Source organism: Mustelus asterias, chromosome 2 (assembly GCF_964213995.1).
Source record: "Mustelus asterias chromosome 2, sMusAst1.hap1.1, whole genome shotgun sequence".
NCBI classification, from domain to species: domain Eukaryota; kingdom Metazoa; phylum Chordata; class Chondrichthyes; order Carcharhiniformes; family Triakidae; genus Mustelus; species Mustelus asterias.
This window is the reverse complement of record NC_135802.1, coordinates 159,611,795-159,636,851: the sequence shown is the minus strand read 5'-3', so window position 1 is coordinate 159,636,851 and position 25,057 is coordinate 159,611,795. Positions and strand designations below refer to the sequence as shown.

The following is a 25,057-nucleotide window of genomic DNA, read 5'->3' as shown; positions in this document are numbered from 1 at the left end:
TATACAGCTGCATCATCAGACTGATGGGTTTTTCCAGCATTTCCTGTTTTTATTTCAGATTTCCAGCATTTGCAGTATTTTTGCTTTTATTTAATAGATAAACTGCTTAATAGGGGAAGACTCCGCTCCTAACAATATATAATTAAGTGGAGGTGAGACCTGTTCTATAATTTATTCTGTGCAGCAAATTGCAACGTTTCAGACATGTCACAAGAATCCGTCCATCTTACTAAATGGGACACCTCCTACGCACGATGAAATACTCCCAAGTTAAAATCTTTTCGATTTTAAAATATTTTCACATTTAAAGCACTGCATTTGATTTGACCTCACCCCCTCATATTTCCTGATGAAAGTTTTTTTAAATCTTCGCGGGGGAAGGAGATAGTCTCTCCGATCTTTCTCTGTTTTAAGGTTTTTTTCCCCCTCAAATCAGCCTGCTTTCACTCTGTGCAGAGCACACACAGGCTTACCGAATTTAATGCCCACCTGAATGATTTTGAACTAAACAAAGTCCAAGATATATGAATTTTAGATACTTGAAACCCGGGTAGTTTTTCCACCACTGATTTTGACAAAGCAAGCAGCATAGGCAAAAAGGTGCATCACATTTTATACACGCCCAGTTCAATTCCTGAACAGTGTAAGTACTATTATGTAACCTCCACAGTGATATGCCTGATGAACTTCCTTCTCTGCACTTCTTTGCGACAACTGAGGCAAGCTGGGGAAGTACATCAGCAAGAAGGGCAATGGCAGAAAAGAAAACCTTATAAAATGGAAAACTCAATCCTATTTTTAAGTTCAAGTTTATTTATTAGTGTCACAAGTAGGCTTACATTAACACTGCAATGAAGTTACTGTGAAAATCCCCCAGTCGCCACACTCCGGTGCCTGTTCGGGTACACTGAGGGAGAATTTAGCATGGCCAATGCACCCTAACCAGCACGTCTGTCAGACTGTGGGAGGAAACCCACGCAGACACGGGGAGAATTTAGAGACTCCGCACAGACAGTGACCCGAGCCGGGAATCGAACCCAGGTCCCTGTGGCTGTGGGGCAGCAGTGCTAACCACTGTGCCACCTTGCCGCCCTGGAGAAAAAGAAGCAAATATTAATAGGTGTTTTTCCTGCTTAAACCAATCAAGCTGCAGTTTTGTTATTGAGTTTTAACACATAATACCTGACATGCCCAGACTCACTGGTACTGGCATTAGTCCCTGTAGCCTGTTGGTTTATCTAACTGTCATGGAACTCTGCTCAGCATTACTCAAAAAAAATCTGTCCGAATTTAGGTTTTCAAAACGTTCTTAAAAACTATTTCAGCAAAGATTATGAAGCAAGGCTGCTCAACTAAAACTGTGATCCAACCCAAATTAAAGATGAAAATGATTAAATTTTTAAAAATGAGATTGTTTTAAAATAACCCATAATTACACAAATGCGGTTTCTTTGCTAAATTAAAACACTGTAGGCACATATTCTTATTTTAACGGGAACACAAAAACTTGCTTGCAGACTGCTGATCAGTCATAGGTATGGCTTTAGCAGCACCATTTTATCTTACAATCACAGAATCCCGACAGTGCAGATGGAGGCCATTTGGCCCATCGACTCTGCACCGACTCTAGACTGATACCCCGACAGGGCATCTTACCTAGGCCTTCTCTACGCTCTATCCCCATAACCCCACACATTTATCATGTCTAATCCATCTAACCCACTCATCTTGGGACACCAAGGGGCAATTTTAGCATGGCCAATCCACCTAACCTGCACATCTTTGGACTGTGGGAGGAAGCTGGAGGAATCCCACGCAGACACGGGGAGAACGTGCAAATTCCACACAGTCACCCAAGGCCGGAATCGAACCTTGATCCCTGACGCTGTGAGGCAGCAGTGCTAATCATTGTGCCCCCGTGCCGCCAGTAAATCATCTACACTAATTTTAACCTGTTAATCATCTAATCTTTAGTCATGTACACTAATTTTAGTACAAAACAGCGTACACGCACTTACACATTATAGGGCACATTTAAGGTCTCCCATCACTGAGAAACCAAAGAAGTAACGCAGTTATGGCAATTAAAACAGTCACAGTGACAGCGCTGTACCATTTTACCAACTGCTCAGAAATGTTGCGGAACTCGTGCACGATCACATGTTCAACAAAAAAGATGCCCTTTTACTCATTTTGTAATTTAATAATCAGGAGCAAAATAATCTGCATCTGGTTCCCCAATTAGTCACGTAGAATAGAATCCTACAGTGCAGAAGGAGGCCATTCGGCCCATCGAGTCTGCACCGATCACAATCTCACGCAGGCCCTCTCCCCATAACCCCATGCATTCACCCTAGCTAGTCCCCCTGACACCAAGAGTCAATTTAGCATGGCCAATCCACCTAATCCGCACATCTTTGGACCGTAGGAGGAAAGCGGAGCACTCGGAGAAAACCCACGCAGACACGGAGAGAACGTGCAAACTCCGCAGTCACCCAAGCTGAGAATCGAACCTGGGTCTCTGGCGCTGTGAGGTAGCAGTGCTAACCACTGTGCCACCGTGACTGAGACACTGACAGAGTATCTTACCTAGGCCTTCTCTTCACCCTACCCCCATAACCCCACACATTTATTATGTCTAATCCATCTAACCTACCCATCATATGTGAGAGCAGCGACTCCTCTGCTGGACTACACACAGGTAGAAAAGCAAAGTCTGACCACCTGGGTGGGGCAATCACAGATTTATAATCACACTTGTTTTAAAGCTAACTGCACATTCAAAAGCTCACATAGGTTCCATCACTCCTAATTACTATAGGAGAGATCCATTAGCTCAAATATTACCATGCTGGAAGCTGAGTACTGGACTGCAGGTTACCTAATCACTTTGCAATATATTTAATACAGTAATTAAACCAAGCCAAATACATCCGTGACTCACTCGGGAGCACTCTCGTTGTGGGTTCAAGTCCCACTCCAGGGACCCTGGTACACCGATTCAGTGTTGGAGGTGCTGTCTTTCAGGGGAGACATTAAACTGAGGCTTTGTCCATTTTCTTGGATTGGATTAAAAGATTCCATCACACTATTCCATAGAACAGCAGGGGAGTTATCCCGGGTGTCCCTGCCAATATTTATTCCCCAATCAACATTGCAATCTGGTCATTATCACACTACGGCTTGTGGGAGTTTGCTGTGCGCACACTGGCTGCCGTGTTTGCTACATTACAGCTGTGACTACATTTCAGAAGTTCTTCATTGGCTGTGAAGTATTTTGGCTCATTTAGGTGCTATATAAATGCTCACCATTTCTTTTCTTTGTACGATATCTCAGATCAAACAGTGGCCACAACTAACTTGTGGATCAACTTATATTCCCGTTACTACACTGAAGTAGTATGAATAATATCCCACAGATTATCAGAGTGCTCATAACGACAACTCAGACAGATACAGCATGCATGGCACCAAAACAGAAAATGCTGGTAAATCTCAGCGGGTCTGACAGCAGGTCTGGAGGGAGAGAGAAGAGCCAATGTTTCATGGTGGCTCTATTCTCTCTATGCTGTCAGACCTGTTGAGATTTTCCAGCATTTTCTGTTATTGTTTCAGGTTCCAGCATCCACAGTATTGTGCTTTTAACTGCGTGCATGATCCAACTTCTGGTAAAGCTCATCTTTGCTCGAGATTAACCTACAGTCCCAGAATTGTGAATACTTGGAACTTCAGTGGAACATACACTTGGTTAAATAAATATAGAAATGTTGGTGTTTTTTACCTTGCGGCTTATTGAAATGTAATGTTTTATCACTCCAACAATCTTAGGATGGTTACAGTACGGAAGGAGGCCATTTGACCCATCATGTCCGTGCTAGCTCTCTGTAAGAGCTATTCACCTTGTCTCACTCCCATGCCCATTCCCTGCAGTCCTACTAGTTTTTGCTCTCAGATAACTGTCCCATTCTCTTTTGAAAGCTGCGACTGAATTTGCTTCCACCGCACTTTCAGACAGTGCATTCCAGATCCTAACCACTCACTGCATGAAAAGGGGTTTCTTCATGCTGCCCTTGCTTCTTTCATCAACCATCTTCAGTTGGTGTTCTCTGCTTCTTGATCCTTCTGCCAATGGCAACAGTATCTCCCTATCTACTCTGTCCGGACACCTCATGATTTTGAGCAACCCTATCAAATCTCCTCTTAACTATCTCTTATCCAAAGAGAACAGTTCCAACTGCTCCAACCTACTCACATAACTGAAGTTCCTCACCCCTGACGCCATTCTTGTGAATCTTTTCTGCACCCTCTCAATTGCCTTCACCTGCAGTATGGTACCCAGAACTGGACATAATCCTCCAGTTGAGGCTAAATTAGGGTTTCATCATAGAAACCCTACAGTGCAGAAGGAGGCCATTCGGCCCATTGAGTCTGCACCAACCACAATCCCACCCAGGCCCTACCCCCACATATTTACCCGCTAATCCCTCTAACCTACGCATTTCAGGACTCTAAGGGGCAATTTTTAACCTAGCCAGTCAACCTAACCCGCACATCTTTGGACTGTGGGAGGAAACCGGAGCACCCGGAGGAAACCCACGCATACCTTTCTTGCTTTTATACTCTATACCCTTAATTATAATGAACATCCTCCAGTTCAGACATTTTTGGCTTAGCGACATCCTCTCTCCCCGGAATTGCTTTGGATAATTGGGACAGCATGGTGGACAGTGGTTAGCACTGCTGCCTCACAGCACCAGGGACCCGGGTTCAATTCCGGCCTCGGGTCACTGTCTGTGCGGAGTTTGCACATTCTCCCCATGTCTGCATGGGTTTCCACCGGGTACTCCGGTTTCCTCCCACATTCCGAAAGGCCTGCTGGTTAGGTTGATTGGCCATGCTGAATTGACCCTAGTGTCAGAGGGATTAGCAGGGTAAATATGTGGGGTTACGGGAAAAGGCATGGATGGTCGGTGCAGATTCAATGGGCCAAATGGCCCCTTTCTGCACTGTGGATTCTACGATTCTAATATATATGGCACGCAAACAAGCCATTCGGCCAAAGCAATCCAAGCCAGTATTTACACAAGCTTCCTCCATTTTCTCTTATCAAGATCCACTAACATAGCCATCCATTCCTTTCTTCCAGAAATGTTTGCTTAGCTTTGTGAAATGTATCTGCATAATTTAGCCACTCGCTGTGATAGGGAGAACCCAATTCCATGTGAACCCAGATTCTAAGAAACTGTATTTGTTTGAATGTTAAGTGTAGATATAGCTGACGATGCAGAAATACTTCAGCAAGTTTTGTCACTTCAGCTGCATTGCATCTTCTCCCGTTGTTATGATCCCAGCTGGATCTGGTTATAACTAGATGGCAAGATCCCACAATGGACCCTGGCTCAAAAGACCATAACTTTTTTTTAGGCAAACATGGAGAAACAGGATCGCTAATTAGGCATGAAAAATTTGATTATGTTATAATACTCTTAGCTTCACAAACCTACACAGATTTTAAAGTTAGCACAGGTTACAAAGTATACCTATAATGGTCTCAGTAACACAAAGTCCCTCTAAACACTCAGGCTTACTGTGGTAAGACACACCCTCCGCTCCAGACCCAAGAGAATGTCTATGGATGCCTCAGAGTCACTCCCCCCTCCACCCCGAACTCCGGCTTCCACACAAATGATCTCAAATTCCGCTTTCAAGAAGACATTTTCAAATCTTCTTTTAAACAGTGCTTTCTCTCAGTTGTTTGTGTTAAGAAATTCCATTCCAGGATTTCCAAACTATTCTTTCAAAGTTTCTGCTCCACTTTTAACAAGGAATCCAACATCCAGGTTTCACATCTCCCCCTTCAGGACTTCTTTGTCTTGATTGTTGCACCAATTCTTCACAATTGTTTTAACTATCGATTCCCACATTGTATTAAGATGGCACCAAACTTTTGATTTACCTCCGGTCTGTTCTCCCACTTTAAACTTGGTTACTGCAGCTGCCTCTTTAACTCAGTACCCTGTATCTGCTTTTCCCTTGAATTCTCCTGACCCATACCTTGTTCAGCTTATTGGTTTCTGTTCTCTTAACTTCAGTCTTCCTTAGACGTTCTTTCTGTCCCAATTCCCTGGTTGTCTGGACTGTATTTGATTCATTGGGAAGTCTGCCTTTTGCAGCCTCATAGTCCTGGTCAGCTTTCTTCTGGCAGAGTTGAGAGATGCTCACTTCCCAGCGTCCTATCTTCAACTGCAAACAAATTCAGCTAAAACTGAATTCAAAAAGCCTTTCTACCTTAAAGTGGCCCCCGGTTGCTAAACAACGATCTCGTGTTTCTGCTAGCTTCAATTTACTCTTCACGCCATAAACCCTCTAAGGATAAAAGAAGTAAGGTTTGAATTGAAACCAAAAACCCCACACAAACAAAACCTTTGCCTTGAAGGAATCTAGCTATAGATTTACCATTCCTAAACACTAAATTAAACCCACTTAAAACTATGCCTTTTTAAAAACATTTACCAACACAAATATAAATCATTTAAAACTACATTTATTTTCCTAACACCAACACAATTGGGATTTAACATGGAGTTCAATCATATCACTCGGATTCGCTGGCCAGAGATTCCTGGGCTTTGCTCCCTTCTCACTGGCAGCACTTGGGCAGAATTGTGGTACAAATCTCATATGCTTGAGTCAACAGAGTTTACCCTGCAATTCTGGTATGGAGAACACAGTATGATACAAAGAACTTCCCCAGGTACAAGTAACTAAAGGGCAAGGAAACTGAGGTTGGGAACGTGACTGGATGCACAATGTACAATCCTCCAGAGACAGAGCCCAGAGTGAGTTGGCGTCTGACTGGAGTCAGGGACAGGGGGTAATAAATTATTTGTTGTTCTGGAGGCGGTAACATATAAGTTTCATTATTTTCTGCAAATGTAGAGGGCCCGTGGGTGTGGTTGCTGTTGTCAATTTATTTCAGAATTTATGATCAGCAGGAACACTAAATCCAAGCAAGAGAAAAAACAACCTTTGCGCAAAGATACTGGAGCAGTAACAGGATTTTAAATGGAGGCAATTCATCTACTCCCATCTACTCCCTCTGAATACCATGGAGACCCAAGGACTAGGATACAGGGATAAAAAAATAGGTGATCCACAGAACTCACGGCAAACCGCATCTTCACACATTTTTGAAGTAGAATCGAGGGCACAGATTTGCAGCTATTGATGTATTTTCTCCAGGATTATATATATTATCTATGCTGCACAGAGTTACAGGGCAGAAGGCATGGAACTTTTTTGTTAACTGAAAGAGGTATTTTTAAACAGAGAATTATTTAAAATACTTTTAAGGTGGAACTGTTAGCAGGTAATGCCTGGACTTTGGACAGAGCAGAGTTGGAAATCAGTGAGAGGAAGTTGAGGGGTGTGTTACCAATGGAAACATTTCCTGTTTAGTGAGTTGCAACTAGCCTCCTCCTCGTAATCCTCCGATAACTCTGCTGCAATCCTCAATTGGGAATTTCTGTTTGAGTTGACTTCTGTCCTTGCTCGTATCAACATTTTCCTGGCTACAAGCTTAAGCCAAGTTACGTTGTGTAACCTAGACATCCCACTCGATCGCCAGCTCAGCTTGCAAATGTGAGGTCATCCATTTTGGTAGGAATAACAGCAAAATGGACTATTATTTAAATGATTAAAAAATTGCAGCATGCTGCTATGCAGAGGGACCTGGGTGTCCTTGTGCAGGAATCTCAAGGAGTTGGTTTGCAAGTGCAGCAGGTAATTAAGAAGGAAAATGAATTTTGTCCTTTATTGCTAGAGGGATGGAGTTTAAAAACAGCGAGGTTATGTTGCAGCTGTATAAGGTGCTGGTGAGGCCACACCTGGAGTACTGTGCACAGTTTTGGTCTCCTTACTTCAGAAAGGATATACTGGCACAGGAGGGAGTGCAGAGGAGATTCACGAGGTTGATTCCAGAGTTGAGAGGGTTGGCTTATGAGGAGAGACTGAGTAGACTGGGGCTATACTCATTGGAATTCAGAAGAATGAGGGGAGATGTTACGGAAACATATAAGATTATGAAGGAAATAAATAAGATAGAAGCAGGGACATTGTTTCCACTGGCGGGTGAACTAGGGGGCATAGCCTCAAAATAAGGGAAAACAGATTTAGGACTGAGATGAGGAGGAACTTCTTCACCCAAAGGGTTGTGAATCTGTGGAATTCCCTGTCCAGTGAAGTAGTTGAGGCTACCTCATTGAATGTTTTTAAGGCAAGGATAGGTACATTTTTGAACAGTAAAGGAATTAAGGGTTATGGTGAGTGGGCAGGTAAGTGGAGCTGAGTCCACAAAAAGATCAGCCATGATCTTATTGAATGGCGGAGCAGGCTCAAGGGGCCAGCTGGCTTACTCCTGCTCCTAGTTCTTATGTTCTTTACCCCCACACCTCTGTTCCTTTCATTTATATCAGCTCCACCTCTTCCCTTCTGCTGATGAAACTGTCGACTGCTCCAGGCTCAACCTCTTCAAACTTTCTTCATCTTGTCCTCAGCGCTTCAATCTGCCACAAGTTTCCCTACAGTGCAGAAGGAGGCCATTTGGCCCATCGAGTCCGCACCAACCACAATCCCACCCAGGCCCTATCCCCATAACCCCATGCATTTACCCTAGCTAGTCCCTCTGACACTAAGGGGCAATTTAGCATGACAAAACCCGAACGTCTTTCAGACTGTGGGAGGAAACCGGAGCACCCGGAGGAAACCCACACAGACATAGGGAGAATGTGCAAACTCCACACAGACAGTGACCCAAGGCCAGAATCAAACCCGGGTCCCTGGCACTGTGAGACAGCAGCGCTAACCATAAAACATGCTTTCACATGTAGGAAATGTAACATTCCCAGCTTCACTAGCTTCCACCTGTCAAAGTTTATTTATCAGTGTTACAAGTGGGCTTACGTTAACATTGTAATGAAGTTACTGTGAAAATCCCTTAGTCGTCATACTCCGACATCTGTTCGGGTACACTGAGGGAGAATTTAGCATGGCCAATGCACCTAACCAGCACATCTTTGGACTGTGGGAGAAAAACGGAGCACCCGGAGGAAACCCACGCAGAAACGGGAAGAATGTACAAATTCCACACAGTGATCCAAGCCGGGAATCGAACCTGGGTCCCTGGCGCTATGAAGCAGCAGTGCTAACCACTGTGCTACCGTGCCGCCCTCTGTCTCTGTCTGTCAATTCCAGAATTCTCATTCAGTTTGCTAATCTTGCCACAGCTTGGTTCCACTTTACCACCTTGGTCATTTCCCTCCTGTTTTGCATTCCTTCACATGTCCTCTGCTGTCTTAATTGACTTTCTCCTCGCACTTTATTACGAGTTGCTCATTCAGTCACTACGCTCCTGCCCCCTGAATCCTCAGCCTCATCACCTCTTCTCTAAACCAGCTGAACAAAACAGCAAACAACCTGTTCAATTCTCCCAGTATTGTCCATTGTAATGATGTCTAAAGATGTGCAGGTTAGGTTGATTGGCCATGGAAAATGCGCAAGGTTACGGGGATAGGACAGGGATGGGATGTGGGCCTGGGTGGGATGTGGGCCTGGGTGGGATGCGGGCCTGGGTGGGATGCTCTTTTGGAGAGTCACTGCAGACTCGATGGGCTGAAAGACCTCCTTCTGCACTTTTGGGATTCTATGGTTCTATGCTCGTGATCCCAGCTGTGAGAATACTGGATGGGCTCGATTCTCGTAAGGGCCTGGTTTCATAGACTGTCATCATTTAAAAGAATATAATATGTGGAAGAACCCAAGGTAAGGAAATAAGTGGCAATACTCCAAGATTAAATGGAGAATGCAAAAGAACCTTTACTGTACAAAGCTGAAAAAAAACAAACACAAGCAATAATGACTAAATAGGTCCAGTGAGTAAATAGGATAATAATTCAAAACAGTATGAGATTCTACCTTGACTTTTTTACTGTGGCTTTCATTCTGATAGGCTTTTAAACATGCACATACTCTGGGTATATCTGTATATGATGTGGAGATGCCAGGATTGGACTGGGGTAATCACAGTAAGAAGTCTCACAACACCAGGTTAAAGTCCAACAGGTTTACTTGGTAGCAAAAGCCACTAGCTTTCGGAGCGCTGCCCCTTCGTCAGATAAGTGGGAGTTCTGTTCACAAACAGGGCATATAAAGACACAAACTCAATTTACAAAATAATGGTTGGAATGCGAGTCTTTACAGGTAATCAAGTCTTAAAAAGTACAGACAATGTGAGTGGAGAGAGCGTTAAGCACAGGTTAAAGAGATCTGCATTGTCTCCAGACAGGACAGTTGGTGAGATTTTGCAAGCCCAGGCAAGTCGTGGGGATTACAGATAGTGTGACATGAACCCAAGATCCCGGTTGGGGCCGTCCTCATGTGTGCGGAACTTGGCTATCAGTCTCTGCTCAGCGACTGCGTTGTCATGTGTTGTGAAGGCCGCCTTGGAGAACGCTTACCCGAAGATCAGAGGCCAAATGCCCGTGACCGCTGAAGTGTTCCCCAACAGGAAGAGAACACTCTTGCCTGGTGATTGTCGAGCAGTGTTCATTCATCCGTTGTCGTAGCGTCTGCATGGTCTCCCCAATGTACCATGCCTCGGGACATCCTTTCCTGCAGCGTATCAGGTAGACAACGTTGGCCGAGTTGCAAGAGTATGTACCGTGTTGCCTGGGCTTGCAAAATCTCACCAACTGTCCTGTCCGGAGACAATACACATCTCTTTAACCTGTGCTTAACGCTCTCTCCACTCACATTGTCTGTACCTTTAAGACTTGATTACCTGTAAAGACTCACATTCCAACCATTATTTTGTAAATTGAGTTTGTGTCTTTTTATGCCCTGTTTGTGAACAGAACTCCCACTTACCTGACGAAGGGGCAGCGCTCCGAAAGCTAGTGGTTTTTGCTACCAAATAAGCCTGTTGGACTTTAACCTGGTGTTGTGAGACTTCTTATTGTATATCTGTATAGGTCACAGCTCAGGTCTGTGGTATATTCCTACCAATATGACCTTCTGGTCCAAGTCTAGGCATCGCTGACGGTCACATGCTATGACCCATCGGACACACAAATATTCCCTGGGCATCTGCTTCATAGTTGGACTTCCCTCTTTACAAAGCTACCCAATTCTCTAAACTTACAAAGCCGAGTTCTCCGGTAAAATACAACAGGCTGGATGTCTGCAGCCTCCAGGTCAGCAGCTCTCACAATTACATTTTTCCTAAAAATCACTAGTTTTCCTTTTAAAGTATAGCTTCACCCTCAGCAATGTTCTCCATAGCAACGCCAGGGCTTTCTTGCTTCTAAAAGCTAGCAGCTGGATCAAAGGTTCGGGCATGGTTTGTAAGCACCGACAGACAGACTAAACCAAAACAAAAGTATACACACCCAATTCTCCTTAAACTCTACATTCTTCGCCTTTAAGATAAATCGGCAATAGAGAGAATTATAACACTGTGTAAATCTTTAATTTCATTCTACAAGAACGACACCCTATCTTCAAGATTCATACAAATTCACTGACAATTCAGCAGCCAATTTATAAGCCCTGAAATACCACTGAGAATGAAAGACACTTCACAATACTCCCAGGGATTGTGCTGGACCCCAATGTTCAGTTGTTAGTTTTCATTAGCTCATGAATAAATAAATGAAACTTCAAGATGAACACTGTGCTTAATAACTTAGCAGTTGACGGATTAATGACATGATTTTATTAAAAAAGAATTTTTGCAGATGTTGAAGTGTTTCTAAGTGGAACGCAGTTCTGGCAGTATCCAATTATTGGAGAACCTGCTGCAAGAGTGGTTTGAGCACATGAATTCACCTTGCAAAAATTAAATCAGCATCACCTCAGTAAATAATCAAGCGGTAAGGCAAGACTAGAGTTGGCAGGTCTTCCAGTCATTATTCAACCAATACAACTTGTCTTCAGATTTTATTCTAATCACTTTAGGTATGGCACTTGGTGATCCATCACGCAGGTTGACACTGTCAAACACCACAGGCACAATGTTTCATCTTTAATTAATCTGCAGGGCGACTTAATGGTTAAAAAAAATATTTTCGGAAGCCAGCGTTCATTTAATGGTTAACAGGAAAAATTATAAAGGCAGTCACAGCACAGAGATATTGGAGTTAATGGGCCAATAGTGCGGAGTAATTCTTGAATCAATTTACAGGCTAATATTAATCAGGTGTCTGTTTTGAGCATTGCTGTCATTCTTTTTAAGCAACCCCCCCCCACCTCCCCTCCCCCCCCCACCTCCCCCCCCCACCTCCCCTCCCCTCCCCCCCACCTCCCCTCCCCTCCCCCCCACCTCCCCCCCCCCCCCCCACCTCCCCTCCCCACCCCACCTCCCCTCCCCCCCCCCCCCTCCCCCTCTTCCGCATATCACTTTTAAACAATCTCTCAGTAGCTACCCGAGCACAGCCGGCAATAAATCTTACAACAATGACAAAGTGACTTTACTCAACAGTTTCAATTGATTCTTTTTCGGATTGCAAAATAAAAGCCTTCAAAAATGTGATACCAGGAACATAAATAGAATGCAAACTGCGAGGCAAAGACTCACTTTCTGCTTACCATAATGTGAGCCGATACATATCTAGTAGGAGCAGCAGGTCAATGAACAGGGAAACGTGTAAATATTCGCATAAATACACAGCGCGTTTCACAGAGAAAATTGGCCAATGCCGACCGGCGCTAAGTAACATTTTAAAAAGTCAGATATTGTGCAGGTTTATCTCACCTCTGCCTCTTTCAAAATTACAGATCAATAAATACAATCAGTGAAATGTTCAGGCAGTCCTGCAGGGTCTTAAAACAGCAACATGCCAGATTAAAAAAAAGTTTATTTATTAGTCTCAAGTAGACGTACATTAACACTGCGATGAAGTTGCTGTGAAAATCCCCTAGTCGCCACACTCCGGCACCTGTTTTGAGGGAGAATTTAACACGGCCAATGCACCTAATCAGCACGTCTTTCGGACTGTGGGAGGAAACCAGAGCACCCGGAGGAAACCCATGCAGACTCGGGGAGAATGTGCAAACTCCACACAGACAGTGACCCAAGCCAGGAATTGAACCCAGGTCCCTGGCGCTGTGAGGCAGCAGTGCTAACCACTGTGCCACCTGAGATACGATGTTGAGATGCTGGCGTTGGACTGGGGTGGGCACATTAAGAAGTCTCACAACACCAGGTTTAAATCCAACAGGTTTACTTGGAATGACAAGCTTTCGGAGCGCTGCTCCTTCATCTGATGAAGGACCAGCACCCCAAAAGCTCGTGATTCCAAATAAACCTGTCAGATCAGATAAGAACAGCATCATCTCCGTGCTGGAGGTGTTGGCGGATTTTTGCCCCTTTAATGCGGGGTTGGGAATGCCATTCCTCCTCTTGCCAGCTCCACATTCTGCTAAATTACTTACCTCCTTTACTGGGCAAAGTAGACCAGCCTTTAGCCTAGTTGCCTGGCATAGCTGGCATCAGTTGTCCTAAGGCCAAACCAATCTCAGAGTGTGGGGAAGGGAGGATGCTCAAAGAGGTGTCAAGCTCCTTATCTGCATCTGCAAAGGGCAGATCGCCTGCTTCAGAACTGACCAAAGGCCGCTTTCTTTTATATCTTAACCCATCACGGTGGACAGCAGACAGATGCACAAGCTTGCTGGGTCCCTTGATGAACAAATAGCAGCCAAAACGTAGGCCTGGAGTCTAGGTATCTAAGAAGTGAATTCGCTAACTGTGATGCTGGTTCCCCATAGTTGATGAACAATTTGTTAGCTGACTTCAGCAATGAAAAAATACCACACAACCACCGTCTGGATAAATCTCTCATTCCTTTGGTTTGGGCTGAGAGTAGAGAGACACTGAGGCTGGCAGAGGGGTCCTTCGGCTGGATTTCTCTGCACAGCACGTGAAAGAAAAGTCTACACAAAATAGTCTGGACACAATATTCATGAGAAGTGTTGAAATCTATATTCTGAAGCCTCCTACAATAGCAATAATAAAGGACGGTATATTAATTACTTTCCAAATGATGGTTACAGGTAATTCTTATACCATCATTAATCAAAATAATCCTGATGCATTTTACACACAGTTTTATTAAGAGTGGAAATTGCTTTACCCGGCTGATAACATGTTATGCTACAATTAGTTGTTAATGAACACCACAGTGATTTTATGCCTGATGAACATCTCGTATTAAAAAATATCATAACAGGGTTATGAAATCCAGGGAACAGCGAGGTCTGAAAGTAATTAAAATACATTTCAAGGTTTGGCCCTTAACCACCTCTCCCGCCAGTCCAGTTCTTTAATATCACTGTTCCCTTCCTCATTAAACTGTAATTAAATGGAATTTCACAACTGTATTTTCAAAAGGCAGCAGCAGCAACACAGTTCAGCATCTGGCAACATTTAGCTCCAGATGGATAATGAAGTATCAATAAAAAGAGTTACCATCAATTTTCTGCAGGATATGTATGGTGCATTGTTATTAAACAGTGATATTTAAGGACCATAAGTAGTTTTGTGTACCACTTCAATTTGTTCCCCGTCTCTGGTATGCCACATTCAAAATAAATACAATGTGTATAAATCAAGAACACAAACATGCGAACACACGTGCACACACACATGCACGCACGCACACAGTATGGACAAGGTGAGTAGGGTGACGACCTCCAGGTCATCAATCAATCTGGATTACAAACATATCCCACCAACCACGCTAACATCCTTCCCCCATGCCCTCCTTGTTTCCCCTTATATACCTGGTTCAATGTGTTAGTAGCCTGACAAATACAACATAATTAAACAAAGAGGGGGACATGATTGAGGTGTGTGAGATTATGAGGGGTATGGATAGGGCGAGTAAGGAGCAGCTGTTCCCCTTGGTTGAGGGGTCAACCACGAGGGGGCACAGTTTTGGGGTGAGAGGCAGGAGATTCAGAGGGGATTTGAGAAAAAGATTTTTCACCTCAGAGGGCGGTGGGGATCTGGAATGCACTGCCTGGAAAGGTATTGGAGGCCGGAAACCTTCCAACCGTTAAATATTTGGATGAGCACTTGAAATACCATAGCATTAAAGGATAAGGGACAAGTGCAGGAAAATGGGATGAGTGTGCCTTTAGTGGTAGTTATTGTCATTGTAGACTTGATGAGCCAAAGGGCCCTTTCCGTGCTGCATGACTCTGTGAGGAAGTTTTACTCCAGTGGATTTCTCTGTATCTAATCTGTGTGTAATGGCATGGAAATGTCGAGAATTTTACTTTGCTGACAAATAGTATTTATGTAACACTTTTAATGTAATAAAACATTCCAAGGCAATTCACAGGGGCATTGAGAGACAAAATTTGACACAAGTGACATAAGGAGAAATTAGGATAAATAACTAAAAGCTTGGTCAAAGAGGAAGATACTAAAGTGTATTAAAGGTGAAAAACAATGTAGGAAAGTGGAGAGGTTTGGGGAGGGAATTCCAGAACTTCGAGCCCAGGCAGCTGAAGGCACAGCCACCAGTGATGGGGTGATTAATGTAAGCTGCCAGAATTAGAGGCGTGCAGTTTTCTCCCAGGGTTGTGGGTCTGGAGGAGATCACAGAGACAAGGAGGGGGTGAGGCCCTGGAAGGATTGGAAAATAAGTAGGAGAATTTAAAGTCAAGGTGACCAGGAGTCAATGTAGGTCAGCATGCCCAGTGGTGAATGGGACTTGGTACAAGTTAGGATGTGGGCAGTAGATTTTTTGGAAGATTGAAGGTGGTCAAGTGTAGGAGGCTGGCCAAGAGTGTGTTAGGATAGTCTAATTTAGACTTACAGACATGAACAATGGTTGAGGGTTTCTGTGGAAGATAGTTGAGACAGGGACAGAGTTGGGCAATGTTATACAGGTGGAATTAGGTGACCTTAGTAATGGTGTTGGAAATTCATCTCAGGGTCTGATACCACACCAACATTGCAGAACATCCCTCAGGGAGAGGGATGTAGTCAGTAGCTGGGGAACAATGTTTGGAGCAGGGATTGAAAACAATGGCATAAGTCTTCTCAATATTGGGGGAAGTTTCAGCTCATATAGTATTGTATGTTGGATAAACAACGTGACAATTTAGAGATGGAGGATTGGGTTGAGAGAGGTGATGGCAAAGTGGAACTGGTTGTCCCAACATACATATGAAAAATGACAAGCATGTCAGTATATTAAAATTCCGTTTAATATATTGCACAAAGCTTTTCATCTTGCACTCATCAGGACAAATGCAGGAACACCAAATTTCAAACAATCTCTGCAGGAGAACAGTGTGCTGATTGGTTAGCAGGTCTACTCTGATTGGCCGAAGCATTGCCATGGAAAAAACAATGGGGAATCATAGGCTCAGGTCAAGTCACTGGAATAGAGTTTGAAGCCATGACCTCCTGACTCAGAGTGTCTCTGTGGAGCCACAGTAACATCTTAAGACAGACATGCAGCCACAACGACGGCACAGTCGCACAGTGAGGGCGGCACGGTGGCACAGTGGTTAGCACTGCTGCCTCACAGCGCCAGGGACCCGATTCAATTCCCGGTTTGGGTCACTGTCTGTGTGGAATTTGCACGTTCTCCCTGGTCTGCATGGGTTTCCTCTGGGTGCTCCAGTTTCCTCCCACAGTCCAAAGATGCACGGGTTAAGTGGATTGGCCATTCTAAATTGCCCCTTACTGTCAGGGGGACTAGCTAGGGTAAATGCATAAGGTTATGGGGATAGGGCTTGGGTGGGATTGTGGTCGGTGCAGACTCGATGGGCCGAATGGCCTCCTTCTGCACTGCAGGATTCTATGAAGCTGTTTCAAAATCGTGACTTACAATTAAGCCTTCCCAAATGAGGAGCATAGGACGACCAGTTAGCAAATAGATCACCCAGTTCAAATGCGGTCATCAGCCTAAGGAAGTTCAGAACACCTAATGAGCTGCTGTTGAAAATCTTAAAAGAAGTGAGTCCTCGTTAATTTGAGTGCCTGTAATCCTCACCATGCTGCTGAGACACAGAAGAATCATTTTTATTCAGATCTGGTAGTTTCAATGCATTAACTCTGAATACTTAGATGTAATAAGTGCTGCACAAAATATACAAAAAGATAAGAGAGCTAGCTTCCAGCGTTACCATCTGAGGCAATTCATTGCTGAAGCGCATGGAAATGCTGTTAAAGGGGGAACATAAACAACAAATGTATTCTGTAAATGTATCTTCAGAACACAGTTACAATGCAGGTTTGCAGAACAGACGTGCAAGTAAAGGATGATTGTTCCAAGATATGGGACTTACGTTTTTGCTGTGACATCCACATACTGTCCCGGCCGAAAATGAGCAGCATACAATGGAGTACCTTGAATAAATTTAAATTCACATTAGATCCACCCAACTCTTGCAAATTATTCAAAGAGCAAAGTTGGAATTATTTAAAGGGATAAATTGCGAAGGCTGCGTGGATTTTAGAATTATTTACAGTGCGCGTTGCATTTACATTCAAATGTTCCCTGTTTTCTATCCCTAAGTTTCACAATCCAATACCTTGGTCAGGTAGCCATAGCTTAATAAATCAGAGACATTGAGGCCAACTGCAGACACTGAGCTATTGCACTGGCTGAGATCAGCCTTCCCTGTACAGGCTGCAATCAAAGTTGACAGCTAAATGGCTAATATTCCTGTGCCCAGCAGCATAATGCCAATGTGTTAGGTGTTAAGCAGCAGAAAATTTACTCTGACATATTTTACCTCCAGCAGGGGAGCTATTACTTCATTGTTCAAGCTCTATTTTTGAAAAGAAAAGAGCAGATCCGCTCACTAAGTTTGCAAGCGTGGCATGAGGAAAGTGTCGCACAGGACAAGAGGCTGCAGCATTGAGAGATGCACCTTTTGACAAATGATTATGACTTTTGTCTTTTGTTCCAATTTCTAGCAGATGCTGTAAGATATTGTCAGCTGTTAATGCAGCGCATGGCTGAGCAATTAAGACTTGGAAGGCCCCACGTTCGATTGCAGTATGTGCCGAGTTGGGTCAAAGTAGGCCGAAGCATGTACGTTATACACAAATAATGAAACCGGTCCTATTGTTTCCCAGTTGGTGCCCATTCAAAGGGTATCCTTGGAAACTTTGAGTAAAAGATTCCAGACCAACAGTTTCACATTAGGGGTTTCTAACAGCAAGCTGATGGACCATAATCTGCTGTCTAACTGTACGGTTGTCGTCTGTTTTGACATGGACTGACAATCTCTCTCTCACCCCAGTTCCGAGTGACAGAGGCACTGGCCCAACTCGTTCAAATAAACTGCACAGAGAAATTCAAGGGAGTTGAGCCATGTCCAGGTTGGGCAGATGTCGAAGTTACACCATTGAATTTATACTGGGGCGAGCGGAAGAGTGCAAGTCTTCTCCTGGGGGAAAGAAAAAGAAATTTTGATGAAGTGGATACCAAAGGAATGTTTCCACTTGTAGGGGAAAAGCAAAACTAGAGGCCATCAACATAAGACAGTCACGAAGAAATTCAATAGGGAATTCAAATCATAGAAATCATAGAAACCCTACAGTGCAGAAGGAGGCCATTCGGCCCATCGCGTCTGCACCGACCACAATCCCACCCAGGCCCTACCCCCACATATTTACCCGCTAATCCCTCTAACCTACACATCCCAGGACTCTAAGGGGCAATTTTTTTTTTAACCTGGCCAATCAACCTAACCCGCACATCTTTGGACGGTGGGAGGAAACCGGAGCACCCGGAGGAAACCCACGCAGACACGAGGAGAATGTGCAAACTCCACACAGACAGTGACTCGAGCCGGGAATCGAACCCGGGACCCTGGAGCTGTGAAGCAGCAGTGCTAACCACTGTGCTACCATGCCGCCCCAAATAAAAGCTTCACTAGCCAAAGAGTGGTGAGAATGTGGAACTCCCTGCCACAGAGACTGGATGAAGCTAATAATACAGATACATTTAAGAGAAAACCAGAAAAGCAAGTGAAGGAGAAGGGATTGAAGGGCTACAATGCAGTAATAGATTCACACAAGAAAGATGCGAGGAGGTTCAAGGGGAGTATAAACATCAGCATGGGCCAGTTGGGCTGAATGGCCTGTTTCTGTGCCGTACATTCTGTGTTTTTAACCACAACACCCCAGAAAGGCCTCTGGTTCTGTGCAAAGCTTTCACCTGTTAAGGGCACCACAACTGCAGAGAGAGAGAGATGGGAAGGTGAAACCTACTGGGATCTCCCTCTCTCAACCTTACTAACTCCCGCTGAAAGCATGAGTGCAAACTGAGTAGGAACAGCATGGACTTGATTTTAATCAGGTCAGTTTCAGAATGGATTTTAAAGAGAAGTATGTTCTCATTTCAATCAGAGCTTCATTTTCAGTTACCGCTGCAATTAGAACTGATTGTACCAATAGCTAGAAATTAACTCCTTATACCCAAAGAAAAGGTTGCCAGTAGTTGGAAGTACCAATCAAAACCTAAATGACTCAAATGTGCGTTTATTCATTTAGAAGGTTTTTATTATTACGATTTGTCTATTTTCAATGGATGAGAAAGTATGCTGTACAAGAATCTATTCAGTAATTATGTTGTTTCTATTAACACGGCTGGAATGTTTACAAACTGCTTATACCAAAGAGGCAGCAAATGCTTTCAATGTACATGCCACCTGATGAGAATAAATAATAGACTTAGAAAATCATTAGACCAACCTACAGTTTAGTATTACTGAAAGGGCGAAAGCTGTATGCACTTTCTTAAACCCCGATTGGCGATCTCCAGCAGCCCCTCCCAACAGCACCGTGGGTGTATCTGCACCACATGGACGGTACTGGTTTAAGAAGGTAGCTCACCACCCCCTTTTCCTGGGCAATTAGGGATGGGCAATAAATGCCGGCCTAGCCAGTGATGCCCACATCCTCCGAAATATTTTTTTTCAAAAAAAACCTCCATTTAATGCCAAAAGAGAAAATGCTGGAAAATCTCAGCAGGTCTGACAGCATCTGTAAGGAGAGAAAAGAGCTGATGTTTCGAGTCCAGATGACCTTTTGTGAAAGCTAAAAGGCAGAGGAAGTGGGAGATATGTGGGAAGTGGGACTTATGTTCTTATTTATACTGTGAGGTAAGGGAATGAAAGATGAGTCGTAGCCACAAAAACAAGGGGAAAGACTAAGAGGTGCGAATGGTGCCAATGATTCCAGCATCCAGAGTAATTTACCTTTATTCTCTATTTAACGCCAATGTGTTCACATTGTTTGCCAGTTTTTTGCACATCACAAAACAAATGCACAAGAAAAGTTCTGCTTGAAGCATTACCTGGTTTAATAATCGCGTTTTCAGACACCCTGAAAACTGTTATTTTCTGTTTTGGGGGTATCCCCGCTAGCCTGTACTTTTCCATCACAGACTCTGGTTTCTGCAAAGAAAAATAAATAAATCCACAATTAACTAACCGCCTGTGTTTCCATAGCGGCTTTAAAGAATACTATAACCCAAGATACATCAGAGGGGCGTCAAATAAAATTTGATACTGTGTCACGTAAGACAGATCACCAAACGTGTGCTCAAAGAGGTGGGTTTTACAGAGTGCCTTAAAGAAGGGAAACAAGGAATAGATTCGGAGATGTTTAAGGAGAAAATTCCAATTCAAGGTCATCGAAGGCACGGCCACCAAAGGTGGAGTAACTAAAACCGGCAATGTGCAAGAGGCCAGAATCCGTGCAAGAGGCAAGAGGCGTGCAGAGAACTCAGGAAGGTTGTGGGGCTGGAGAAGAGTCGGGATAGGGAAGGGCGAGGCTCTGAGGCCATGGGGGAAATGGATAAAAGCTGAGACTTAAGGCACTGCTTAACAGCAGATGGTGGTGTAATGGTAATGTTGCTGGACCAGTAATCTAGAGGCCCTGGCTGATATTTGAGGGAGACTGGTTCGAATCCCACCATGGTAGCTGGTGGAATTTAAGGGCGGCACGGTAGCACAGTGGTTAGCACTGCTGCTTCACAGCTCCAGGGACCTGGGTTCGATTCCCGGCTTGGGTCACTGTCTGTGTGGAGTTTGCACATTCTCCTCGCGTCTGCGTGGGTTTCCTCCGGGTGCTCCGGTTTCCTCCCACAGTCCAAAGATGTGCGGGTTAGGTTGATTGGCCATGCTAAAAATTGCCCTTAGTGTCCTGAGATGCATAGGTTAGAGGGATTAGTGGGTAAATATGTAGGGATATGGGGGTAGGGCCTGGGTGGGATTGTGGTTTGTGCAGATTCGATGGGCCAAATGGCTTCTTTCTGTACTGTAGGGTTTCTATGATTTCTATGAGAACAAATGCAGATCAGTAAAACACAAGGTGATGGGTCCATGTGACTGGGTGCGAGTTAGGATGTGGGCTACAGAATTTTGGACAAGTTTATGGAGGGTGGACGATGGGAGGCCAGTCAGAGGTGTGTTGGAATAATCAAGTCTACAAGAAAGATTGTGTAGGGGAGAAATTAGTCAATGTTACCGAGTGGAAGTAGGTTGTCTTCGCAATGGATTTCTGGTCAGAAGCTCACTTTGAGGTCAAATGCAACAGCACATGAAGCAAATAATGGATTTCACATCGGGTGTTTCTTGTTTGCACTTAACCTGTTCACTGGCTGACTGCAAGTCCATATGAAGCTTTGACTGTTCTGAATCTGTTCTTCACTATTGCTCTGCCCATTAATGAACCTGGTATAATTTATATGAGATTGCATCATTCCTGTTAACCTTATTCACAGCAGAAAAGCTGGGGTGTACAGCAGGAATTTAGGTCAATTTAGGGCGGCACGGTAGCGCAGTGGTTAGCACTGCTGCTTCACAGCTCCAGGGTCCGGGGTTCGATTCCCGGCTCGGGTCACTGTCTGTGTGGAGTTTGCACGTTCTCCTCGTGTCTGCGTGGGTTTCTTCCGGGTGCTCCGGTTTCCTCCCACAGTCCAAAGATGTGCGGGTTAGGTTGATTGGCCAGGTTAAAAATTGCCCCTTAGAATCCTAAAATGCGTAGGTTAGAGGGATTAGCGGGTAAATATGTGGGGGTAGGGCCTGGGTGGGATTGTGGTCGGTGCAGACTCGATGGGCCGAATGGCCTCCTTCTGCACTGGAGGGATTCTATGATTTAATCAGAATACCAAAAGCATTATGTTCAAAGCAGACTACAGCCCTGAATTGGGAAACTCAGCCATCAAGAGAAAAGCAGTTTACTGCGACTGCATTGTATTGAATGCAGAGATGGAGTAAGAATTACAACATTCCCTTGTTTCAGACTTTCAGCATCTGCAGTACTTTGCTTCGCGTTGGAGCATTCCCTCCTGTATTTAAAGAACGCAGTCATGAATAATGATTGCTTAGGTGAGAGACTGGAGCACCGCTGGCAACCATGAAACTATATCAAGCTGTGATGAAAGCACACTGCATCCTGTGTTAAATAGGAACATTTTCTATAACTCAAATGGAAGCTGCCTTCCCTTACGAAACTTCAAAATGGCAAAAAGGGATCTAACTGATTGATCTGCTAATTACTCAGTTATGGGAGCTTTGTTGAGAAGTTCAAATTGTGCATTGTTTAAGGATTTGATGTGTGATAGACCCAGATGGTGCTGTCAAGTTCCTCATTAGTATGCCCTGCACTAATCATCATATAACATCTCTGAGTTTGAATGAATGCTAGAAATTATAGCATTCCTTAATCTCAAAATTCTGCAGCCCATATCCTATCTCGCATCCGGTCCTGTAAACCCATTGTTTTGTCATCTTTAATCTAAGCAACTTTCTGCGCTAAGTCACCTTTTCCACACACAACTTTGCATCCACAAGTAACTATTTTAGCCCCAAAATCTTTCAGGTTATTGCACTATTAGAAATATCTTTGGAGGAGGGTGCTTTTAATGAAATTTGATTCTAAATTGATTCAATATTTGTCTTAAATCATAATTTTCTGTGCATTATTGCTGCAATGCATTAACTTAAATAAGTAAAATGACATAAATAAATCAATTTGTATTAATCCAATTGTAAAATCTAACCGTGATATTTATCATCTTTCAGAGTAGACACCAGAACGTGGAGTGCATTGTTCATATTCTCTGTTTGAAATAGTTAAGGTACATTATTAGATTTATGGTACGTTGTGCTGGTCTTACATTGAAGGATTCACAGGAGAATTAGACAAATAATCATAGAATCCCTACAGCAGAGAAGGAGGCCATTCGGCCCAATCAAGTCTGCACCGATAACAATCCCACCTAGCCCTATCACCATAACCCCACATATTTACCCCGCTAATCCCTCTAATTTACGCATCCCAGGACACTAAGGGGCAATTTAGCATGGCCAACGCACCTAACCCACGCATCTTTGGAGTGTGGGAGGAAACCGGAGCACCCGGAGGAAACCCACGCAGACACAGGAAGAACGTGCAAATTCCACACAGACAGTGACCCGAGCCGGGAATCAAACCTGAGTCCCTGGCACTGTGAGGCAGCAGTGCTAACCACTGTGCCGCCCATGAAAACTATTCTTTTGATAGGAGAACAAAATAAAAAAGATTGAAAGAAAGTTTTAAGTAGCATCGTCAGCAAGAATCGCCACTTTTAAAAGTGCAAGGGAAAGTGCAAAAGGAAAAGAAGCAGAATTTAAGCGCTGCGCTCCTCCATGCAATCCTGATTTGTTCAAACAACCAAGGGTTTCAATGAAGCGGGAAAGATGATAATCTCCATGATCACTGCCATAACTGTAGCTGCATAATAGGCAGTGCTGTGAAAACATCACCCGTGTCAGTTTTATAGTTTGGAAGGATTTCTTTGCACTTCAAACTTTAACAAAAAAAAAAGTGCCTTCCACAACTTCAAGATGTCACAAAACGTGTTACAACCAGTGAAGGGCTTTTGAAGAAGGTTGTAATGTGGGAAATACAGCAGCAAGATCCCACCGGCAGAAATATGATAACAACCAGGCAATCTGCTTCATGGTGTTGTCTGAGGAATAAATATTTCTTTAACCTCTTTAATCTCTTTAACCTGTGTTTAATGTTCCCTCCAACCACATTATCTGTACCTTTTAAGACCTGGCTGGCTGTAGAGATTTGCATTCTAATTAGTATTCTGAAACTTGATTTCTGTGTCTGTGCACTGTTGGAGAACAGAGACCACTCCATCTGACGAAGGAGCAGCAAGCTCCGAAAGCTTATGGTATTTGCTACCAAATAAACCTGTTGGACTTTAACCTGGTGTTGTGAGACTTCTTACTGTGAATAAATATTGACCAGGACAGCGGGGATAACTCCTTGCCCTTCTTCGAAATAGCACCGTGGATATTTTTCTGCCCAACAGAGAGGGCAGCTGAGGCCTTGATTAAACATCTCTTCTGAATGACAGCACCTGCGACAGCGCAGCATGCCGTGGTCAGCTGATGACCTGTAGCTGCTTGCTTGGCTGACAATAAACCCATTGGCAGTGAGTGGGCATATTTTTGGCTACATTACTGTTGCATGTGAACATTTATGTTGTGTACCTATCGCCTGAAGTGAGGTTTATGTAAGTGGAGAAACTTGATGCAAAATAAACAGCTCATTCTTTGGATTAACTTCTTCATTGATGTGGTTCATTGTATTTGAGCCTAAAACATGACTTCTGGTTGGTGAAACTCAGTCTGGTATGGCAGAGATAGCAGTCAGTAGGGGTACTCAAGATAGACGTTTGCAGTTCCCAATCTTGGCTGTTGTAACACAGCAGATTATTCAGCGACAACATATATTGTGGGAGTCTAGTGTTAGGTCCGCGTTTGCTCTGCACTGAACTCAGTTGTGGCTGGGGACTGATTCCCAGGAAGACAGCTGAAACGCTTCAGGGATGCCCTCAAAGTACCGTTGAAGAGGCCAAATGTCCCAGCCTACTTACAGGGGGGGGATCCTGGCTTGTGACCGACTGAAATGGAGAAGGATTTGTTGGGAAGACACTAAACACATTGAGAGGCTTAGTCAGGAGCA

At 44.0% G+C, this 25,057-nt stretch overlaps 1 protein-coding gene across 2 annotated transcripts in view; it reads right to left on the bottom strand.

Moving 5' to 3' along the window:
* Positions 1-25,057, bottom strand: part of mrpl3 (mitochondrial ribosomal protein L3) — a 67,092-nt gene that overhangs the window by 26,440 nt on the left and 15,595 nt on the right. For both annotated transcript variants that reach the window (XR_013495652.1, XM_078199747.1), the window contains exons 5-6: positions 20,385-20,484; positions 17,362-17,422 (exon numbers count right to left, since the gene is read on the bottom strand). Coding sequence is in view for 1 of the 2 variants with exons in the window: in XM_078199747.1 (XP_078055873.1) it covers positions 17,362-17,422; positions 20,385-20,484 (161 nt within the window). In the remaining variant the exon portion in view is untranslated. The remainder of the gene's footprint in view (positions 1-17,361; positions 17,423-20,384; positions 20,485-25,057) is intronic.